We start from the raw sequence: 20,369 nt of genomic DNA, 5'->3' as shown, positions 1-20,369 counted from the left end.
TAGGTGCAACAAAGCCAGCCCTGCGGTCACCAACCCGCCTGCCCAGCGTGGTGACTATGGGCAACACACATGAGTTCACGCCATTTTTTGGCGCGAACTTGTGGAGGCCTATGTCCAGCAGTGGACTGCAATTAGGCTGAAATGATGATGATGATGAATTGTAAAGGAGAGCTCAGTTCATAATTTTAATTTATTAATTTTGTATATAAATTAATAAATAATTTTAATATAAAACGGGTACCAATATTATTATTTTGAGTGATTTAAAAATTTATTTTCGGATAACATTTTGATATATTTTTACATTTTGAAAATCGGTTTCTTGACTATTTAGTTTTCAAAACAAGTCTTATTTGAAGTAAAACTTTTTTACGCTCGCTTAACTTGGGAAGTAAGCTGGTGAATGTGTGAGGAACATTACGAAAAGTGTGATCGGTTGGGACGAACGGAAGTTGAGAGGGAGATATAAATTATATGCAGATAAAGAAGTTTTACTTCAGTCGTGTGGTCTAAAACGCACTCGTTTTTTCTTTTCGTTAAATTTCTCTGAGTCATTTATAAATGCCATTAATAAATGCTATAAGTCCATTATATATTTTTTCCTCAAATAACCCCTACATATATAATGTTTCAACTGACGTTGGATGTGAATAAAATTTTATGTATATAAAGGACTATTAAGAAAATCATTTGTTCATAACATATGAAAGCTGTAATTATCACATACGCTACAATTTTCGTAAGCTTCACTTTCCGACGTTTTCTTCGCGTTCGTTCTGAGGTTTTGAGTCAATGTTGGCAAACACTTCGAGTATTACGAGTTAGAATATTATCTAAAAGTCAATCACAAAATTCGTAAGTAATGAAATGAAGAATATTTGGAGTTAATTCGCCTTATGTATCAAACGACTGGAATGCTTGTTTTAGAGATGTTTCAGAAATATTTATCTAATATATAATATTCTCGTGTCGCAGTGTTTGTAGTTAAACTCCTCCGAAACGGCTTGACCGATTCTCATGCAATTTTGTGTGCATATTGAGTAGGTCTGAGCATCGAACAACATCTATTTTTCATCCCCCTAAATGTTAAGGGTAGTCCACCCCTATTTTTTTTTTAATTTCTAGATAAATTATTAATTTTTTATTTTATATGATTTGGCGTTGAAAAATACATACAATCCTAAATTTTCACCCTTCTACCACCAACCCTTATTTTTAAATAGCGTTTAGCGGCAAGACAACGTTTGCCGAGTCAGCTAGTGTGTATATAATTTTGCTTGTATTTTTATTCATATTCTCATATTCGGTTAAAGAAATCGTTACGTATTTTTAATGATATCGCACTCATGTATCAAAGAAATCGTAACTCAACCTTTTTATTAGTTTCAATAAAATAATAAACACATTTTTTACAGATAACAACGTACCGTAACTTTGTAAGTTATGGGATTCTTAATAGAGAATACAAATTTTTCCATTCGTTTATCTCTAACGGTTCTCAGGCTGGCGGGGTTTTGGTCCCCTGATGGTTTGAAGCATCGTTTCCTTTACAATTGCTATGGATTCGGTATCTTCATGTTTTTCTTGGGTAAGTGTTTAGGGAAATATATTTAATGTCTTGAAAAATAAAGAAAATTTAATCATTTGCTACTCTTATCGATGTTTTGTAAAAAATTATGTTGGTAACAATATAAATAAGGTATTTAACTCATACTCATGTCATATATTTTAATTTCCGAACGATTTTTTTAACGTCCAAATTTTAGGAGGTTATCTTTTGCTTTAGGAGTATTATTTGCTAAAATACCTATGCCACAATGTAGCATAATATAATGTTTAATAAGTAAATTTGCTTTAAGGCATTATCTTTTGTATTTCGGCTACCGGGAAGGAACAGTTATAACAGACATTGACAAAATTTGATAGGTTAAACAAAAATTAAACAAAGAACACAAGAATAAAAATTGAAGGTTTAAAATTTGTATCATGATCGAAGGGGAATAAAATAGTCGTAAGGTTCCCAACATCTTCTTACTGATTTTTCAAGTTATATGGCCTAAAAAAGTACAGTGGAGCTGTGTCTAGAATTACGGTTGAATCTTCCTACATCTATTAGTAGTTTAAAGTATTAAAGGCTCTAATGACTTGGAAAATCTAAAAGTGCACGATTCCAAGTTGTATTTATTAGATAATTAATCATCGACTTTACTACTCATAAAAATACAATTTTAACTTAGTTTTTGTACAGATAACAATTGTCACTAGCTCAAAGATAATATAAAAAACTTGAAAAGAATAACGTGTGAAATTATTGTACATTATCAAAATTTATGATCAAATGCCTCTCAATCCACCACTAAATATTATTCAATTGATTTGAACCAAATATTGCACGACTCATACTACGAAGTATTAGAAAGATTACAAGTTTGACGGTCGATTTTTTTTGCCTCATCTTTAATTATTTTTGTCATTTTTACGCTTTTTTAATTTACGTAACCAGATAGATAGTTTGCATGATTATCATTGTGCAGATACTTTTAAGTAGAACAATTCTGTAGTCATGAAAAGAAAAATTGATTAATTATGGTAGAAATATAAAAATGTTTATTGAAATAAAAAAATTGAAGATTTTTTTTTTTTATTTCAATAAACATTCATATTTAATAGTAAGTCTAAGTTAATATATAGGTAGTTTCCTGATATAATAAAAAAACACCGTATATTGTCGAGTGGTTCTCGCGTTTTTTTTACTATCATTTGTACGTCAAAACTTTGACGTCCAACATAATATTTTTTAATCGTTATAGTACAATAATATTTAATCTTTTTACTACAATAGTATTTAAAAAAAAACTTCAAATAATATTTATTTATAGTTTAGTGTAGTATATTCTGTAATAAAGTGTGTATTGTTAATATATTGTTATAAAAATTAGAGGTTAAAGAGTAAGCGCTTTTTTCTTATCATTTTCTGAGAGTAAAACACAGCCTCATTGGAGACGTGCAAAATACTTCGACGACAAAAATAAGGTTAATATTACGTTACAGGTACATATTTGATAATTCAAATAGTTGATCTTTACTTAATTTGGGGTAACTTACCCCTTATGACGGGAACAGCGTTTGTGCTGTTCACCAATATGGCACACGCAACCAAGATTATGAATATTCTGGTCAGAAGAAACAGAATTCAGAAGATCATCAATGATGCTGATAATGTCTTAAAGGGGGTAAAGAGTGCTGAAGGAATGGAAATCGTTAGGAGGTTTGGTGATAATACTAGTTCTTTATTTTTGTAAGGTTTCAAGGCAGTCATAATCATTACAGCCTATACAGTCATCATCATTACAGCCTATACAGTCATCATCATTACAGCCTATACAGTCCACTGCTGGACATAGGCCTCCACAAGTTCGCGCCAAGAATGCGTAAACTCATGTGTGTTGCCCATAGTCACCACGCTGGGTTTAAGGCAGTACTGGGCTCGTATTTTTTAGTACCTAATGCGGCATTATGTTTTCATAATTATTATTAATGATGTAAGCCTGATAATAAGCTGAATCTTTATTCACTAATAAGCACTTCCGTTGCTCTACGACCAAAACAGCCAATAAAATTGCGGTATTACAGGAAAAAATGTAGGGGGAAAATTTATCATACTAACTATCTTCGTCACCTTGCAAAATTCAGTAAACCATGATCTTTTTTTAGTTAGCAACGCACAATTACTTAAATTAACGGCTTTCAATCCTTTTGGCAATGTGACGTATAATGGTGAAGATACGAAGGAAATTTATTGGAGCGGTTGAAATTATCTTAAACCTCAGAAATAGTATTTTAGTATTCTGGGGTTATTCAATGATTAACTTACCCGATCTGTATCCTACCAAGAGCCCAAGCACACATGTAGTAAAACAAGTATATTTACGTGCACGGGTGTTTGTGTGTGTGTGAGTGCATGCGCTTATTGGAAGGTGTATTTGTGTTACTAAATCATTAAAAAATGACGTATATTTTTATTTTTAGCTGCGATCGCGAGACAAAACTGCAGCAATTAATGTTCTTTTTCATAACCCTTATAACTACTATTGGATGGGCGAGCAGCGCGGAGAAAAACGAACTGCCTTTACGAGCGTGGTAGGTTGAAGAGTTACTGAAGAGTCATTGGCTTTTCTTGTCAGAACCTGCATTCTTTTTACATTAGAGCAGATTCTGAAGGCAGATATGACGAAAAGTAATAATCCGCTAAGTTCTTATAGAAGTTTACTTCAGTGAAATGTTCTCGAATTTTAGAGAATCGGTATTGCGAACTCGGTAATGCCGTAGCATTCTTGGCACTATTCCACGCACATGATTTATACTGCGTGATAAACGTTATCAGCAATCGACGAGATGGACCCCATAACTATTAATTGTGCCTTATAGGTTACTGCGTGATTACCGATACCCTGTTGGTTTCGGATTTCGGGATGAGAAGTAAAATGAATAAGTTTGAGTTACAAAAAATACCCTTTATTTTTTTTTACAAGGTTACAAATTAATAATATTAAAAGTATTCCTATTAATAATAAAAAACGAATTTTAAAAAACGTATCTCATTTCTCAGCCTTTTATAGACTCAAAATTTTTACAATTTTCAAAATATTCTAAAAAAAAACCAACATCCGCTATAGTGTAGTGGTGCGAGTAGTTGCCTAAAACTCCGACGGTTTGCGGGTTTGTTTCCCACTCCGGATGGATATTTGTTTTGTACAATTATTTCTTTCCCGTTTTGATGTTTGTCCTTGTGGGTCACCCCACCATGCCTCGAAGAGCACGGTAAGCCGCCGGTCCCGGTTGTTATCAATTATACTTGATAGCAATCGTTACTCATAGTAGGGAACATATCCACCAACCCGCAGTGAAGTATCGCGGTGGATTAAGCTCCAATCCTTTTCATACACGAAGAAAGAGGTCTATGCTCAGCAATAAGATGTTACAGACTGAACCGTGATAGAGAACCGTACCTACAAACATCAGTGATTTTCTATTATTGCGAATATTTGGTGAAATTATTCGAGTGCCTATTAAATAGCTATTATAGGAAGGTGTAATTCTATAACAAACACATTTCAACGTATTGCAGTCCACTGCTGGACATAGGCCTCCCCAAGTTTGCGCTAGACGTCCCGGTTTTCCACAATCCTCATCCAGCTTACACCGGCCATCTTACGTAGATCGTCGGTCCTGAGACTTATATGGATATAATAAAGCAAGACACTTAAAAAAAATTGCTTTCTATTATAATTTAAAAAAAAAAACAGTACAGACTAATATACAGAATTAATAACAATAGGCATTTTTTTTAGTATACTTACAATTTACACGATTGAGAAGATACAGAGCAGATAGAATGCTGCAGACAAGAATTCAATCTCAATAATATTTTGAAGACTTTTCTGTAGTATGAATTTCATTGTATGTTCTCAACGTTGACTTTTATGATGACTTTTATGATGATATGATGACTTTTTTCAGGTACCCATATGATACAAGAAAGTCACCAGCATATCAACTGACTTACTGCCATCAGATATTAGCTTTATTCTTGGCTGCCTCCTTGAATATCAGTAAGGATACCCTTGTGACGGCGATGATCGCTCAGTGCAGGTGTCGCTTACGTCTTGTGGGGTTAGATTTGAGGAATTTGTGTAACGATGATCACATAATTGGGGTAGGTTGCAATAGTTTTCTAATATTCTAAAAAACACATTATATTTTTATTTGCCTCACATTCAACGTCATTGATTCAAATCTTTGCGGAAAAACTCCGATATAAAATGTTAAGTTCCATTGGGGATCCTGATAGATCTATCTGGATTGAAAAATGCCCAGATCAAAATTGTATATTAACGTATCAAATTTGAATAAATTATTTGGAATCCACGTTTCAAACACACAATAGTTTACAATAACTTCACATCAGTCATCGTTTGTTATTTGGATCTATCTAGAACTTTCAGCAGGAAAGACGTGAAAATTGTATGTTTAAACAAGTATAACAATGAATAGCCAGATTCACAGTTCATCATTTTTTAAATTTTATTTAGTAGAGATAGTATAATATATTAATGAAAAATGTGACGTTAAAGGTATCTATCTAAAATTAATTTGTCTTTATAACTAAAATAGTTAGTGTTTGAGAAGTAGAGTAACGTTCATCAATCAATCATTACAGCCTATACAGTCCACTGCTGGACATAGGCCTCCACAAGTTTACGCCAAAAATAACGTGAACTCATGTGTTTTGCCCATAGTCACCACGATGGGCAGTCGGGTTGGTGACCGCAGGGCTGGCTTTGTCGCACCGAAGACGCTGCTGCCCATCTTCGGCCTGTGTATTTCAAAGCCAGCAGTTGGATGGTTATCCCGCCATCGGTCGGCTTCTTAAGTTCCAAGGTGGTTGTGGAACCTTGTTATCCCCTAGTCGCCTCTTACGACACCCACGGGAAGAGAGGGGGTGGCTAAATTCTTTAGTGCCGTAGCCACACAGCACAGAGTAACGTTATTGAGCCCATTATAGTTTAATACAGAGTTTTAGAAACCTGTACGTAGTCAGTAAAATAGTATCTATTGCAATTTTAACACACAATTACAAAATGTTGATGTCTAAAATGGCGTCATCTGTTTACAGTTTAGGATATTCTTAGCATGTCGTTCGAGGCAGCTTCTGATGTGTAGAGCTATGATAGTTTAGGTTTCTGTACTAGATGGCGCTGGCTACGTATTCTTAAAAACTATTAAATAGTGAGATTCTTTTCTGTACAACGTATTTCATACTTTCGTTATTTAGTCTTTGATATTTAGTGCTAAACATAAGCGACTTGATATACTCACTATAGTGAAGAGAATTGTGTAAATTTTGTATTTCCCAAGAAGACAAACGTCAAATGGCATTTTTTTTTAATATTTTAAAAATGTTACAAAATTAAGTTTAATTATATAAAAAAATAAAAAATTTCTATGAGTATTCTATTTTATTGTTAATAATAATTGGCGATAACAAAAGTTACATATGTTTTAGTAATTATTTAAATTTCATCGAGTGAAGTGAACAAGCAGAAAATGTAAGAAAGAACTTTATATGAGATGTCCAAAATAAATAATATTGATTTGTTTTTATTCAGGAAACATCACTGGATATATCCTTGAAACCCTCACCCAAAACCCTCGTCCTGACACCAGATCAAGAGGAAAGAGTGAGGATCCGTCTCCGGGAATGCGCGGCGCAACATCAGAGAACCCTGGAGGCAGCTGTAGATCTGCAGAACTGCTTTTCAGAACCGACTTTTGGACAGTTCGCCGTGTCACTCGTTATTATATGCGTCACTGCGTTTCAACTTGTTTCTGTACATATATTTTTAAACTATATTTTTTACTTATTAGCTGACCCGACAGATCTTGTCTTGTCTTGGCATTTCTATGACTGACTCACTTATAGATTAAACACCTAACAAACTTGAGGACCTAGAAACCAACAAACCTTTTTTGATATTGTTTTGTTTTCTTTTTAGCAAACCAGTAATCTCGTTCGCCTCATCTCTATGGGCACGTATCTACTTAACATGATGTTCCAAGTATTTATTTACTGCTATCAAGGTCATCACCTCTCTACGGAGGTAAATTTATGTTGTGATTATTAACGCAATTTTTTTTGTGCTAAATTGGATTTAATAATGATAAAAAACAAGCGAACTTTCTATCTAGTAGTAAGCGGATATCATACATATCTACGACATTAGGATCATTGCAAGCGCGTTGGCAACCCTGTCCCCGACACTTCGTAGGAGCTCTGGTTACCTTAGTTACCACATAAACACAACACTATCTGTAAGGTTCAGATACTTCCCCAGTCTTACTTTTTCAAATTCGGAACAAGATATTGTCTTCCTTAGGTTTAGAGAGAATTTATAATTCTAAATTTAAATTTCAAGAGTGAAGAGGTCGCTGTAGCCGCTTACAACTTCCCGTGGTACTCGTGTAGCGTGCTTGTGCGTCGATCAATCATAATAATGATGGAGAGGTGCCGCCGCACCGCCAAGATCACGGCTGGCGGGTTCACTACTCTGTCTTTAGCATCGTTTATGGCTGTAAGGATCTTTATAAGATAACCAAATAACTTGGTTCTAGATATGTTTGTTTTTTTATTATTACTTTTTTCTGTATATTTTTCTGTATTATTTTGGTCTGTATCTTAAAAAAAATGACATGTTTGACAGTTCATATCGCAGACATACTTTCAATTAAATCTTTAAATACACAAATACAACAACTTAGCGTTATATGAACAAATTGAAAAGAAAAGTTTTCGATTTTTTTTTAAATTATATAACTTGATAAAGTTTTTAAAACAATTATTGAGATTGTAATTACGTTTTTTATTTGTTTTATTTTTATTTCTTGAGTGAATTCACTGTATTTTATACTTTCAATACACATATAAATAATTAGGTCACTATTTAGAGATTCACGCTGGTAGAAACACAAAGGAGAATGATGCGATTCCATACATTCTTGGGCCAAAATGTAATGAAATGAAAATGGTATAAATTAATGCATTTAGGGTTATCGATCCCTCGCTGAAAATTATCTATATTTTGGCTATCTGAGAGTGGAGTTATTAGACTTTTTGTAAAAGTGAGGTTATGTTATAATGTCTATAAAAAACCCGATCACTAAGTTCTTGTAGCATTAATGTTTGTTATACTTAGTAAAGACTGTTTGAAAACACATTACAAATATTGATATACACTTGAAACCATAAATAAATATCAGGAATGGACTCAGAATGCATCGGAAAACAGTAAACACTAAACGAGTGACGGACACAGTATTACTGTTAGTAAGCTGTCAAAGCTGTCATTAAAAATATGATTTATTTTAAATCGATACGAAATCGATAATCATTTTGGTTTATCAAATATTAATTGATATTTTCGATATTAATGTAACTTTATTTAAATACACGTTATTGTTTACAGCTTTAATTATGCATCTAAATATCTTGAGTTAGTTAACTAGTGCAAACATTTTCTTTTTGAATTCTGTAATCGATTATATTGGATTCGATACCCAAATAATTTGATGAAAACTATCTTTCTCAATTTTCTCCGCTTCTAGATTCAGAATTGAGGTGATATTTTATATTTTAAAATAAAAAAATATGACCAATTTTTTAAACAATATCTCTACTCATTACATTTTGGCCCAAAAGTCGCATTCTCCTTTCAACAGTAATGGCTCTATTTTAAGAGATAAATGTGATTTCATAAGGATAAATCTAAGTTTAACACATATCTTTCTTGTTAGGGCAAATTTAAAATTATTTAATTTATTTATAATATATATATATATATATATATATATATATATATACTTAGGTAGGTAGGTAGGTGGGTACTTAATATATATATATTAAGTACCTACGTAATTATTCATTTAAATAAATAAATATGTACACAATACACTCACGGTCGTCTGTTCGTAAAGTAAGCAACTTAATGCTTGTGTTATATGTAACAGCCGAAAAAATGTTTTAACCATTTAATATGACAGACAAAATATTATAGATTACAAATTCTCAACTCCAGACCATATTTAAATAGTTCTATTAACAAAAATAAATTATTAACAAAAAAGTTAATTTGTAACACGCTAAAGACACGTTGTTTGAACGAAACTGTTACGTAACTGTCACAAAAATCAAAACTGTTACAAAAAAAAACGAGTTTGCTTTAGACTATACGATTGAAGTAAAACTTCTGCACAAATGGTCTGCACTGTCTCTTTAGATATCTAAACGAAATGTAACTATAAGAGAAAGAGAGAAAGGAAATTTGTGCTTGCACCTTTCTCTCTCTTGCTTCATCCGCCTCGCCTGATCACACTTTTCGTAACGCTCTCGTCACGCATTCAACAACTTACTTGGGCAACTGTCTCCAAGTCAAGCATGCATAAAAAAGTTTTACTTCAAAAACAATTATAAACAAATACATACACAAAGTCACACGGTACAGTTAGTTGTATAACTTACACAAATGTCAAACAATCTGATAATAATCAAAAGTCAATTAGGGTGGAACTACGGGGTTTGTTTAGTCTTTACTAATAATTCAAAATGATTAAGTGTTGAGTGTAGGAAGTATATTGTGTTTTTTGAATCATCAACACACACACGCACACACACACACTCACACACAAACGTTCACGCCATTTTTGGCGTGAACTTGTGGAGGCCTATGTCCAGCAGTGGACTTCGATAGGCTGAAGTGTGCGTTGGAGGAGAAGCCTGGCCTTTTCGCCGAGGCCAGCCTGTCGCTGGAGGGATCCTGCTGCCTGCAGGTCCGGGACCCTCCAATTAATGCGGCTGAAGGCTCCCGCAGGGGTTTTGGTCGCTATTGCACCCCCAAGTGCTGAAGCTGACATACAGTCTAGGAATGCCTACCCGGGCATTCTGGATATCATCCGTAAATGGGTTCCCCTGCGATACCAAAAAAAAGGCCGAAGTGTGTGTGTGTGTGTGTGTGTGTGAATCATCAAATTTTAAACTACTGAACTTGGTATTGATTAAATTTTTAATGAAGTTTTCTTTTTTCACAGATTATAAAAACATCATACTCGATGTTCACTTTGCTACAGCGAGTGAATGAAAGAAATTAAAAAAAATTAATGTACACATAATTAGTTATATTTTGTAGTATCAATTGGGACAAATTAATGTTTTACAGTTATAATTAGTTTTTTGTTTTATTGGTTTAAGTAACGAATTAATTGTATAATATTTTTTGTTCCAGTATAAAATATATTATAACACAAATAAATATCACAAAACGACGTTTATTTTATTTTCTCTAACAACCTTTACATTTTAAGTAAATGTATCATAAAGTTAGACTTAAAATAAAAATACCAGCCAGTACAACAAACAAATTTATTATAAATATTTTTTAATATTTTTTTTATGATGTAACTAAAGATGTATACTTTTCGCAATTTTTCTTTTATCTGTTCTATAAGACGTTGCTTCATACCTAATTTCAAGATTCTGAGTTCACGGGAAGTATCCTGTAGGATTATTAAAAGGCTCTTGACAGACAGGCGGACGACAAAGTGATCCTCTAAAGGTTTAGTTTTTTCTTTTGAGGTACGAACCCTAAAAATCTATACAAATAAATAAAATTCGAGTGTATGTTTGTAATATATAAAAAAAAAACACTTTTTACTAAATGGATGTGTTACAAACTGTGTGTTTGTTGTGGGACAAGTTTAAAGTCGCTCAACGTGCAATGGAACGGGCTATGCTTGAGGTCTCTCTCAAAGATAGGATTAGAAATGAGACTATCTGCGAGAGAACGAAAGTAACCGACATAGGCCACAGAATTAGCAAGTTGATGTCGCAATGGGCTGGCCATCTGTGCCGCAGGACCGATGGTCGTTGGAGCAGACGGGTCCTAGAGTGGAGACCGCGTCCTGGCAAACGCAGTGTGGGACGTCCTCCGGCCCATTGGACTGACGATCTGCGTAAGATTGTGTAGGCTGGATGAGGATTGCGGAAAACCGGGATGTCTGGCGCGAACTTGGGGAGGCCTATGTCCAGCAGTGGACTGCAATAGGCTGAGCTGACTGACTGACTGACTAAATGGATATAGATGTATACACGGTACATATACCAAAATAACATTTTTTACAATTTTTGTCTGTCTGTCTATCAGCCTGTCTGTCTGTCTGAATGAAATCGCGGGCACAGTTAGAATTATAACAAAAAAAAAAAACAATTTTTTACATAAAAAAAACAGATTAGTTTTTAATACATTATATTTAAATGTGCAATTTTTTTTATATATTTTAAAGAAATGTGTTAGACAGATTATAAAATGACTTAAAGTAACAATTTGTCAATAATTGTAGAGTTATGTTAACATCGCCGCGTGCTAATTATCTATATAACGTAATTATTAGTTTACACTCGCAATGTTGCTTACTTTAAAACTTCTGCAAATATTTGTAAAAAGAAATAATTACACAATTTTAAAATTCTAACAACCGCTCTTCAACAAAACCTAACCTAACAACCAATCTAGTGTAATTGTGCGTGTTGTCACCGAAAACATCGACGGTTTGCGCGTTCGATTCTCTCTCGGATTGGATATTTGTACAAATAATTCTTTCCGGTTTGAATGTGTCTCCTTGTGGGTCTCCCCACCATGCCTCAGAGAGCACGTTAAGCCGTCGGTACCATTTGTTATCAATAAATACCTGATAGCGATCGTTATTCATAGTAGGGAACATATCTGCAAACCCGCAGTAAAGCAGTGTGGTGGATTAAGCTCCAATCTTTCTCCTACGTGGAGAAATAGGCCTAGCCAGCAGTGGGATATTACAGGCTGAATCTTTTTCGTTATATATATATATATATATATATATATATATATATATTTTTTTTTTTTCTTCGTAATGAATACTTCTTGCACTGTTTGTCTCGCTATATGAAACATTTACTCATGACCATGGGCTAACTGGAAGAGATCTCTTTCAGAGATAAGTCCACCTTTGCCATAAACCTTACTATTATTTTATGTTTCTATATGTATTTTTGAGTGCAATAAAGTATATAAATATAAAAATAAATTTACCAAATGTTTCATACCCCTGACTTTCAAACAACAATAGACTTTAAAGATATATAAAGCGTTGGTAAATTTAAATTAAAATTAGAAAATATTCCAGCATGAGACATTTAACTAACGTCAATCTGTCGCTGAGAATAACGTTAATAGTTCTGATGGTGGCCGGTGTGTGGGGCCCGAATTATAAAGGATTCAAGAAACGTCTCTATAATGTTTATACATTTATTTCAATAATGATAATTGTTGGTAAGTATATACAATGAAATAAAAGATAATATTATTTTTTACCTCAAATAAGACTTAAAATGAGGGAAGTTTTAATTAAATTAATTTAAATGGTACCTTAAATGTTGCATTAGTTAATAAACAAAACACTAGTGGTCGCCCAATAGTCCAAATTCGATCATAATTAACTTAAATTACAAGTTTGAACATATTTAACTATATTAGTTAATTTTGCTTTAATGTATTTTTTATCATAATTTTAAAAATATATTAGCATTCTGCACTCCTCTATATAAATTATAAGTGTGCGAAAATTCGCACACGGGACTTATACCGTTTTTTCGGAACTCCAAAATGAAGGAGACCTATAGTGCTTATTAGATGACGTAAGTATTTAAATACAAATATTAACGACTATAAATGTTATCTAGCTGTAACGAGACGTATAAATTGTCTAATAATTTCGTGTATAAATAGTCAGAGGGAGAGCCAAGATATTTGTGAAATTCAGATCGAAATAGAATATGTTAATTTCATAAATTTATAGCATCATCACCGCATATTATATATTTTTAGGACTTGTTAGTAACATTAGAAATCTACATAACATATATGTACATAGAAATATTATAATACACTTGAAGTCCGACAAAAGTATGGGGATGTAATCGAAAGCAAAATATATTGCTAAATTGCGAACTAGCGCAACCAATTAACGATTCGAGACGAATTGCTCTTGTGACTCATAATAATTTCGAATATTGTCAAATAACACATGGAATATTACTTTCATACACATGATTCGCTATTAAACCATTTTGGCAATCTTTGCATTTATGTCTTTGATAAAATGCTCTAAAACTCTACTTAAATAGTCACGTTCCGGACAATATGCTGTATTCTATATAAAAATTCTTATTATATGGTATATAATGCGTATACTAGAATAAATAAAAAGTACACAATTACGCATATAGTTAATGCGTGTTGTATTCAACATAGGTGTCTACATCGTCATACAATTCGTAGACCTAGTTCTAGTTTGGGGCAAATTGAATCTGATGACCGCTACCCTCTTTCTTCTATTCACTAACGTTTCCCTGCTAACAAAGGTAAAGAAATATCTTTAGTAAAATCTTTAATGCGAAATACTAAAACGAAGAGGTAAGTCTTAAGAGCCGTTGATCTAAGCTCAAAATTAGACCGTTTATCGACATAACTTTGTTGTAACAAAAAAAAAATAACCCTAACCGATCTAACTTCAAAATTAGATCGTTGACATATTTTCATAAAAAAAAAATAATAAACCTAAGCTATCTAACTTCAAAATGACGGTTCTTAATCTGAAGACTAGCCAGACTAGACTAGCTAGACGAAGATTGGATCTAACATAATAGACGCAATGAGATTAAATATTTGAGTTGCTCAAATGTCACATACAAAATGTTATTTTTAAGAATGTTCTACTCTCAAAACGTCTAGTTTTGAGAGCCAAGGAATCATCAATCATTCCAGCCTATTGCAGTCCACTGCTGGACATAGGCCTCCACAAGTTCGCGCCAAAAATGCATGAACTCATGTGTGTTGCCCATAGTCACCACGCTGGGTAGGCGGGTTGGTGACCGCAGGGCTGGCTTTGTCGCACCGAAGATGCTGCTGCCCGTCTTCGGCCTGTGTGTTTCTAAGCCAGCGGTTAGATGGTTATCCCGCCATCGGTCGGCTTCTTAAGTTCCAAGGTGGTTCCAAGGTAGTGGAATCTTGGAATCCCTTAGTCGCCTCTTACGACACCCACGGGAAGAGAGGGGGTGGCTAAATTCTTTGGTGCCGTAGCCCTTACAGCACAAGAAAGTTGACAGCCAAGGAAATTGCTATAAATTGTGAGTGATATTTTCAAACATAATTATGTGTAAATTTTAGATAGTAAATGCGATATGTAAGAAGGAGATAATTCGAATAGTCTTGCAAGAGGCGCATGATGAACTATCAAATGAGCAAAGGGAGGTGGGGAAAGAGATTGTCAAAAGGTAAGAAACGTGGACAAACTGTTTTCTAATGTTTACGCGAATTTCAATCATTATAATAAAACAACTTTTTTAGATTTTATCGCGCTTTATTCAGTATTTTAGATGCCCGATGTTTCAGCCTTTACAGCAACTATGGTTCTCCCGTGACCATGTCCTCCCGTGACCATGGTTGCTGTATAGTATAGATAAAAAGTTGTTTTATTGTAACATGTATAAACTTTGATAATATTTCACTAGCTAATACCCAATTCTATAACAAATTACTTACAATTAGAGAGATGAGAAGGAATTTCATATCAAATGGAAAATACAAGGAGTATTTGGTATTTAACCTTTAATTTTTTTTTTAATTTTTTTTTAAATGATTACCCTCGACGCGTTAGCGGATTTCTCATAGCAATGGTAATCTGTTTATTTAGTTGCTGGCTTTTTCCTTCAAAAAGTGAATAATTCTTACAATAAATATCAGGTAATGGGATAATAACGTTAGAAGCTAAATATTTATTTTATTTAATAAACTTTCAATTACCTCATATTGTCTTTTAGCTGTGACGTCGAGACAACCAAACAGCTTATGCTATACACAGCGCTGTCGTATATTACAATATTAGCATTTGCTTCAAGCACTGAGAAAAATCAACTGCCACTACGAGCGTGGTTTGTGTTTAAATATATTTTACTTATAGTCTTAGGAAACCTACGGTTAGTGTACATTTTTATTATCACATGAGCATATTTGTCACCTAGTTCGGAATCGTTCACAACAGACTCTGATTACCATATTTTTTAATGTAAAATAGCTGAAATAGTTGAGTTTGAGTTAAGCAAATTTAAATAATAACCATAAAATGAATTCCCATAATTTTCATATAATGAGACTGAAGTCAGATTTTTATTTTAGGTACCCATATGACACCTCGAAGACACCGGCTTATCAGTTAACCTACGCACATCAGGTTTCGAACAAATAATTATGAATATCACTAGCATAATAGTAATAAAAATGGCCTACACCTTTATCAAATTTCCAAGTCAAGCTTTCGATTTTTTTTTTGTTTTAATTACAACTAGGTCGACAAACAAGCATACGGCTCACCTGATGGTAAGCGATTACCGTAGCTTATAGACGCCTGCAACGCCAGAAGCATCGCAAGTGCGTTGCCGACCCTACACCCAATGGCTCAGGTCACCTCACTCAGCTGTGATCTTCTGTAAGGTCGTTCCCAGTCGGGCTGCTCCAGATTTTGAGCAAGATATTTCCTGCTGTGCCCTGCCTCAGTTAGCTATTATCAATATTAGTATCCAAGTTTTGTTATAAGCACATTTGCTTTGATTTCAAATCTAGCATAGCTCGCATGACATGGCTCGTCAATTATTTAACTCTAAGAAATAAGCACTTTAAATTTAAAAAGATGATTTGTAAGAGAAAAAATACGACGCATGAAGTTATATGGGTGTTTGTGAAGTTCATTAAGCAAAAGATACATTAAATAATTTATTTATTTATTATTTTGTATTTGTTTTAAAAAAATATATATTTAATGTGAGGCTACCACCGATTCGGAATGTGGATCCTGCAGAGAAGAATCGTAAAACAAACTCTCCGCATATTCTTCTTTACTTCTATAAGTAGTAAAGCATTAGTAGCTTATCTTTGCAGAGTATAGCGTTATCATGTGCGGCTGCAATCAATATATGTCTGGATACACTCGTCACTTCCTTGATATCTCAGTGTCGCTGTCGTTTGAGGCTGATCTCATTGTCGCTAAGAACGCTTTGTGATGACTTGGAGATATCATATAAGGTAAAGGTGTTTTTAATCTCTGCCCACTTAAGCCAGTGCGAATTGTGAAAAAATGTCCACATATATGTATATATGACGACTGGTTGACGCAGACGCCACAGCATTGTCCGTTGCACTAGCAGTCGCTAGTTCGACTTCTTCTGCTCTTGACAAATATTTGTATGTGTTATAAGCGACATGTGCGTTTTTCTTTGTATAGTATTTGTTTTTAGACTCCTAATGCGGAATAAATTGGGGCAGTTTAGTATGAAAGGCTTATACAATGTCTAAATATGCTAAAGCCAAGACCATGCTCAAATTTCTAGATGTGGAACAAATATCGACTTACAATACAATATAGCTTTTTAGAGCTAATAAAAAGCCAATCGCCCTGGACGCGACGCTAACCCATCGTCAAGTTATTTTGTAATTTATTTTAGGGGATGATGACTGATGCGAGCAGTAGGACCGTCAACCAGCGTCTCCGAAACTGCGTTCTTCATCACCAAGCAGTGCTGGCACAGACCAAAGTTCTACAGAGTTGCTTCAAAATACCAATTTTTATACAGTTTTCTGTATCTATGATCATTATTTGTGTGACAGCTTATCAGCTCGCGGTTGTAATATATTTTTTTAATAAGCTTAAGAATAAGTAACGGGTTTTGAGAAAGACAAGAGAGGTTAAAGTGTTTGATATTTAATATGCAATAACTTTGATACCAATTTTACAAGTGCATCATATTCTCGAAATAAAGTTTTTTTTTCCATTCTGATGTAATAATGAAAGTTCCATTAACTCCGACAGACTTATCCTAAATTCCTGATTGAAGTTAATATGATAATTTATTAGTCTTTGCGTTTATTCTGGTGTGCATTTTCACCATGCGTCGGACACTTTTTGTCACTGAAGTTTGGATTAATTAGTTATTACCTCAAACATGACTGACCGACTGATAAGGGCTTAAAATTATTATATTATGATATGTGAGACGTGATAAATATTTCGCGTAGCACCAACCTATCTGTCACGCCGTATAGACAATTTTGCCGTTGCAGAGGAGGAAGCTCAAATCCTTTCCATAAATGGACAAGAGGCCTACAGTTGGTCTTTGGAATACAGTGTAACATTTATAGCCGATTTTTGTTATGTTAAATTTCTTTGAATAAATATTTTACCCGAACTATCCTTACTTATTAATGGTTAACTTTTATATTTTCAGGATACCTCGAACTTTGGTCGCATCATTGCCGTGGTCGTATATTTACTTGTCATGATGCTGCAAGTTTTCTTTTATTGTTACCATGGAAGCGAACTAGTTGATGAGGTATAATAATTTGAAAATTCTTCCACATTGCACGAAACAACTAAAGTATCATCTTAATAGCGTTTTTTTTGGGACCATGGTTCTACTGTGGGTCAATTTTTAAGAATTAAGTAGGACTAGCTTGTTGGCGCAGTTTGTGGTAACCCTGCTTTCTGCTTTGCGGGTTATGGGTTCGATTCCCGCCTCAGCCTGGGTGTAATATTTGTATTATTTCTATGTATGTATATTTATGCAAAAAAAAGATTAGGTATAGCAGTAGATTGTTATAACACAAGCATTAAGTTGCTTACCTTAGGAACAGACAACCGTGTGTGAATGAGATATTAATAAATTATATCAATTAACTGATTACTCGTTTTATGTAAAAGGCAAAGTACCTCAACTTTCTAGAAGATCACCGACAGTTGATACTTCTATCAAATTGTGTCGTGTTCCTGTTGTATGTAAGAAATTCAGAGCTTCTGAAGAGGGTTGGGTATAGGATGCGCAATGCGCTTTTAACGCTGATGTGGCGGGCGCCCATTGGCTACGTTTATCGCTAACAAACAGGTACCGTACGATATTTAGCGACCTTAGTGTTACAAAGAATATATAGACCCACATATGTATAACCTTTTCAGAGTACCTAACTACTAATAATAACATAGGTAAGTAGCAAATAAGTGTACATATATTGTAGCTAGAAAATAAGTGTATATATATTGTAGTTAGCAAATAAGTGTAAATATAATAAAAATAATAATTATATATAAAAAAAAACAATATATAAAATAGTCTTGATCAGTGGACTCGCGTCGACTTTTAAAAATTTTAAGACTAGATATTAAGTTTTCTAGGATTCTAAAGTTGCAGTGAAGTACCGATGCATTTTTAAACAAACAAAAAATGGAAAAACAAAAGCACGGGCATTATAAGCCTGTGGATATATCACTTAAATAAAAAAAAAAACTTTCCAGAGTGAAGGTGTATCAAGAGCAGCTTACGAGTGTCCGTGGTATACTTTTTCTGTGCCCACGCGTCGCTCGCTTCTCATGATAATGACGAGGACAAGATTAGTGGCTCGTCTCACCGCCGCTGGTATCATGGAACTGTCATTGTCATTATTTATGTCTGTATGTCCTATTCTTCACTTCTACATTCAAATAATCTATATAAATAATAATAGTGTTTGCATGCAAATGAAAAAAAAACTGACTTCAATAACATAGTCAAGTAATATAACGTAGGTAGAGATAACTCAAAAAGCACTCGTCAAATCTTGATCAATTTTAAATTTACCCACTCGACGAGCACTAGCATTTGATTAAAAAACGGTCTTAAAAATCAGTTCATCTAGAAAAAGTTATGAGATTAAAAATGAATCGAATCGAATTTTGAATACTTATTAATTCTTGAAAAATTCTTTTTTTTTAAATTTCCAGCTAATAAAAGCGTCGTACTCGTTCTTTACGGTTCTGCAACAAGTGGAAGAATCTTAAAAACTTTAAAGCAACTTCTATTCATGTAATCTGTTTCACTTTTTTTTTCACTTAAGTAAGATGTTTCTCTTTATTGCATACAATAGACAAAAACATATGTTTTATAATTGATTGATTATACAGACATCAAATGTAGTGAGTTCACTGTAATTTTAAATTGAAATAAAATTATGTAGATGTAATTTTTTTTTATTTGTCTAAAGTATTTCTTGAGATGATATTAAGTTCAATGTGTTCGACCATCATCTAGTCTATAAATACTCGACACTTTACGTTCAATGCCCTACTGGCAGAAAAATCCTGTTTCCGATTTTTATATTTATATTTTTAGAAATCCAGTAACGCAATAGACGTACGCATGTATTATATAACTATTTATAATAACGCCTCACACTCATCGGCTCCTATTAGGATTTATGTATTAGTGCCAGCGCTCTGAAACACACACAGTGTCTTGTGCACAAACGCCTAGAACCCAGACCACGGCAAATATCTGTATGGCCATAAATCAGTGCTATGACCGTTGCGTCAAAATTACTAAATAATCAGTTTAAAATTTAATAAAGAAATAAAATAATACATAAGTATTGATTTTACTTATTTGATCACTTTTATTTTCATAAAAAGAAATCTAATGGCAATTTATACATCATCGTAATTAGCATTTTGAAATTATAAATGAATTGGATAGCTCATGAATTGAAGGCGTGTATCTTATCTTGTAATATGTCAAGTACGTGTGTCATGTCTCGACACCCGTTTATCTTGATAAATAATTTATCTGTACATCTGTCATTTTTTGTTTTACGTTGATCATCAAAATCTTTTTTAATTGTATGAGAATGATAGTATTATGCTGTTGAATA

At 33.6% G+C, this 20,369-nt stretch overlaps 1 protein-coding gene across 1 annotated transcript; it reads left to right on the top strand.

Annotated features, from left to right (window-relative positions):
- The first annotated feature begins 1,440 nt into the window (after positions 1-1,440).
- On the top strand, positions 1,441-19,685 carry LOC123656176. The gene is made up of 18 exons (XM_045591881.1): positions 1,441-1,588; positions 3,052-3,268; positions 4,030-4,140; positions 5,521-5,716; positions 7,170-7,391; positions 7,557-7,661; positions 7,977-8,132; positions 10,642-10,700; positions 12,769-12,914; positions 13,896-14,005; positions 14,811-14,917; positions 15,464-15,574; positions 15,819-15,873; positions 16,578-16,721; positions 17,141-17,320; positions 17,921-18,025; positions 18,982-19,137; positions 19,447-19,685. The coding sequence occupies exons 1-18, from the start codon at positions 1,444-1,446 to the stop codon at positions 19,501-19,503; spliced, it is 2,382 nt and encodes a 793-aa protein (XP_045447837.1). The 5' UTR covers positions 1,441-1,443; the 3' UTR covers positions 19,504-19,685.
- The last annotated feature ends 684 nt before the right edge of the window (positions 19,686-20,369 follow it).

The sequence above is a fragment of the Melitaea cinxia genome, chromosome 9 (assembly GCF_905220565.1).
Source record: "Melitaea cinxia chromosome 9, ilMelCinx1.1, whole genome shotgun sequence".
Classification (NCBI taxonomy): Eukaryota; Metazoa; Arthropoda; class Insecta; order Lepidoptera; family Nymphalidae; genus Melitaea; species Melitaea cinxia.
Note: the sequence above shows the minus strand (reverse complement) of the source record. Positions and strands in the feature narration are given on the sequence as shown.

What these genes read in the sequence shown, in the direction of transcription:
- LOC123656176 (XM_045591881.1), top strand. Translation starts at nt 1,444, where the DNA reads ATGGGATTCTTAATAGAGAATACAAATTTTTCCATTCGTTTATCTCTA. An exon ending in GAACTGCCTTTACGAGCGTG is followed by an intron (nt 4,141 to 5,520) that starts GTAGGTTGAAGA and finishes GACTTTTTTCAG; the next exon opens with GTACCCATATGATACAAGAA. An exon ending in AGTTAACCTACGCACATCAG is followed by an intron (nt 15,874 to 16,577) that starts GTTTCGAACAAA and finishes TTATCTTTGCAG; the next exon opens with AGTATAGCGTTATCATGTGC.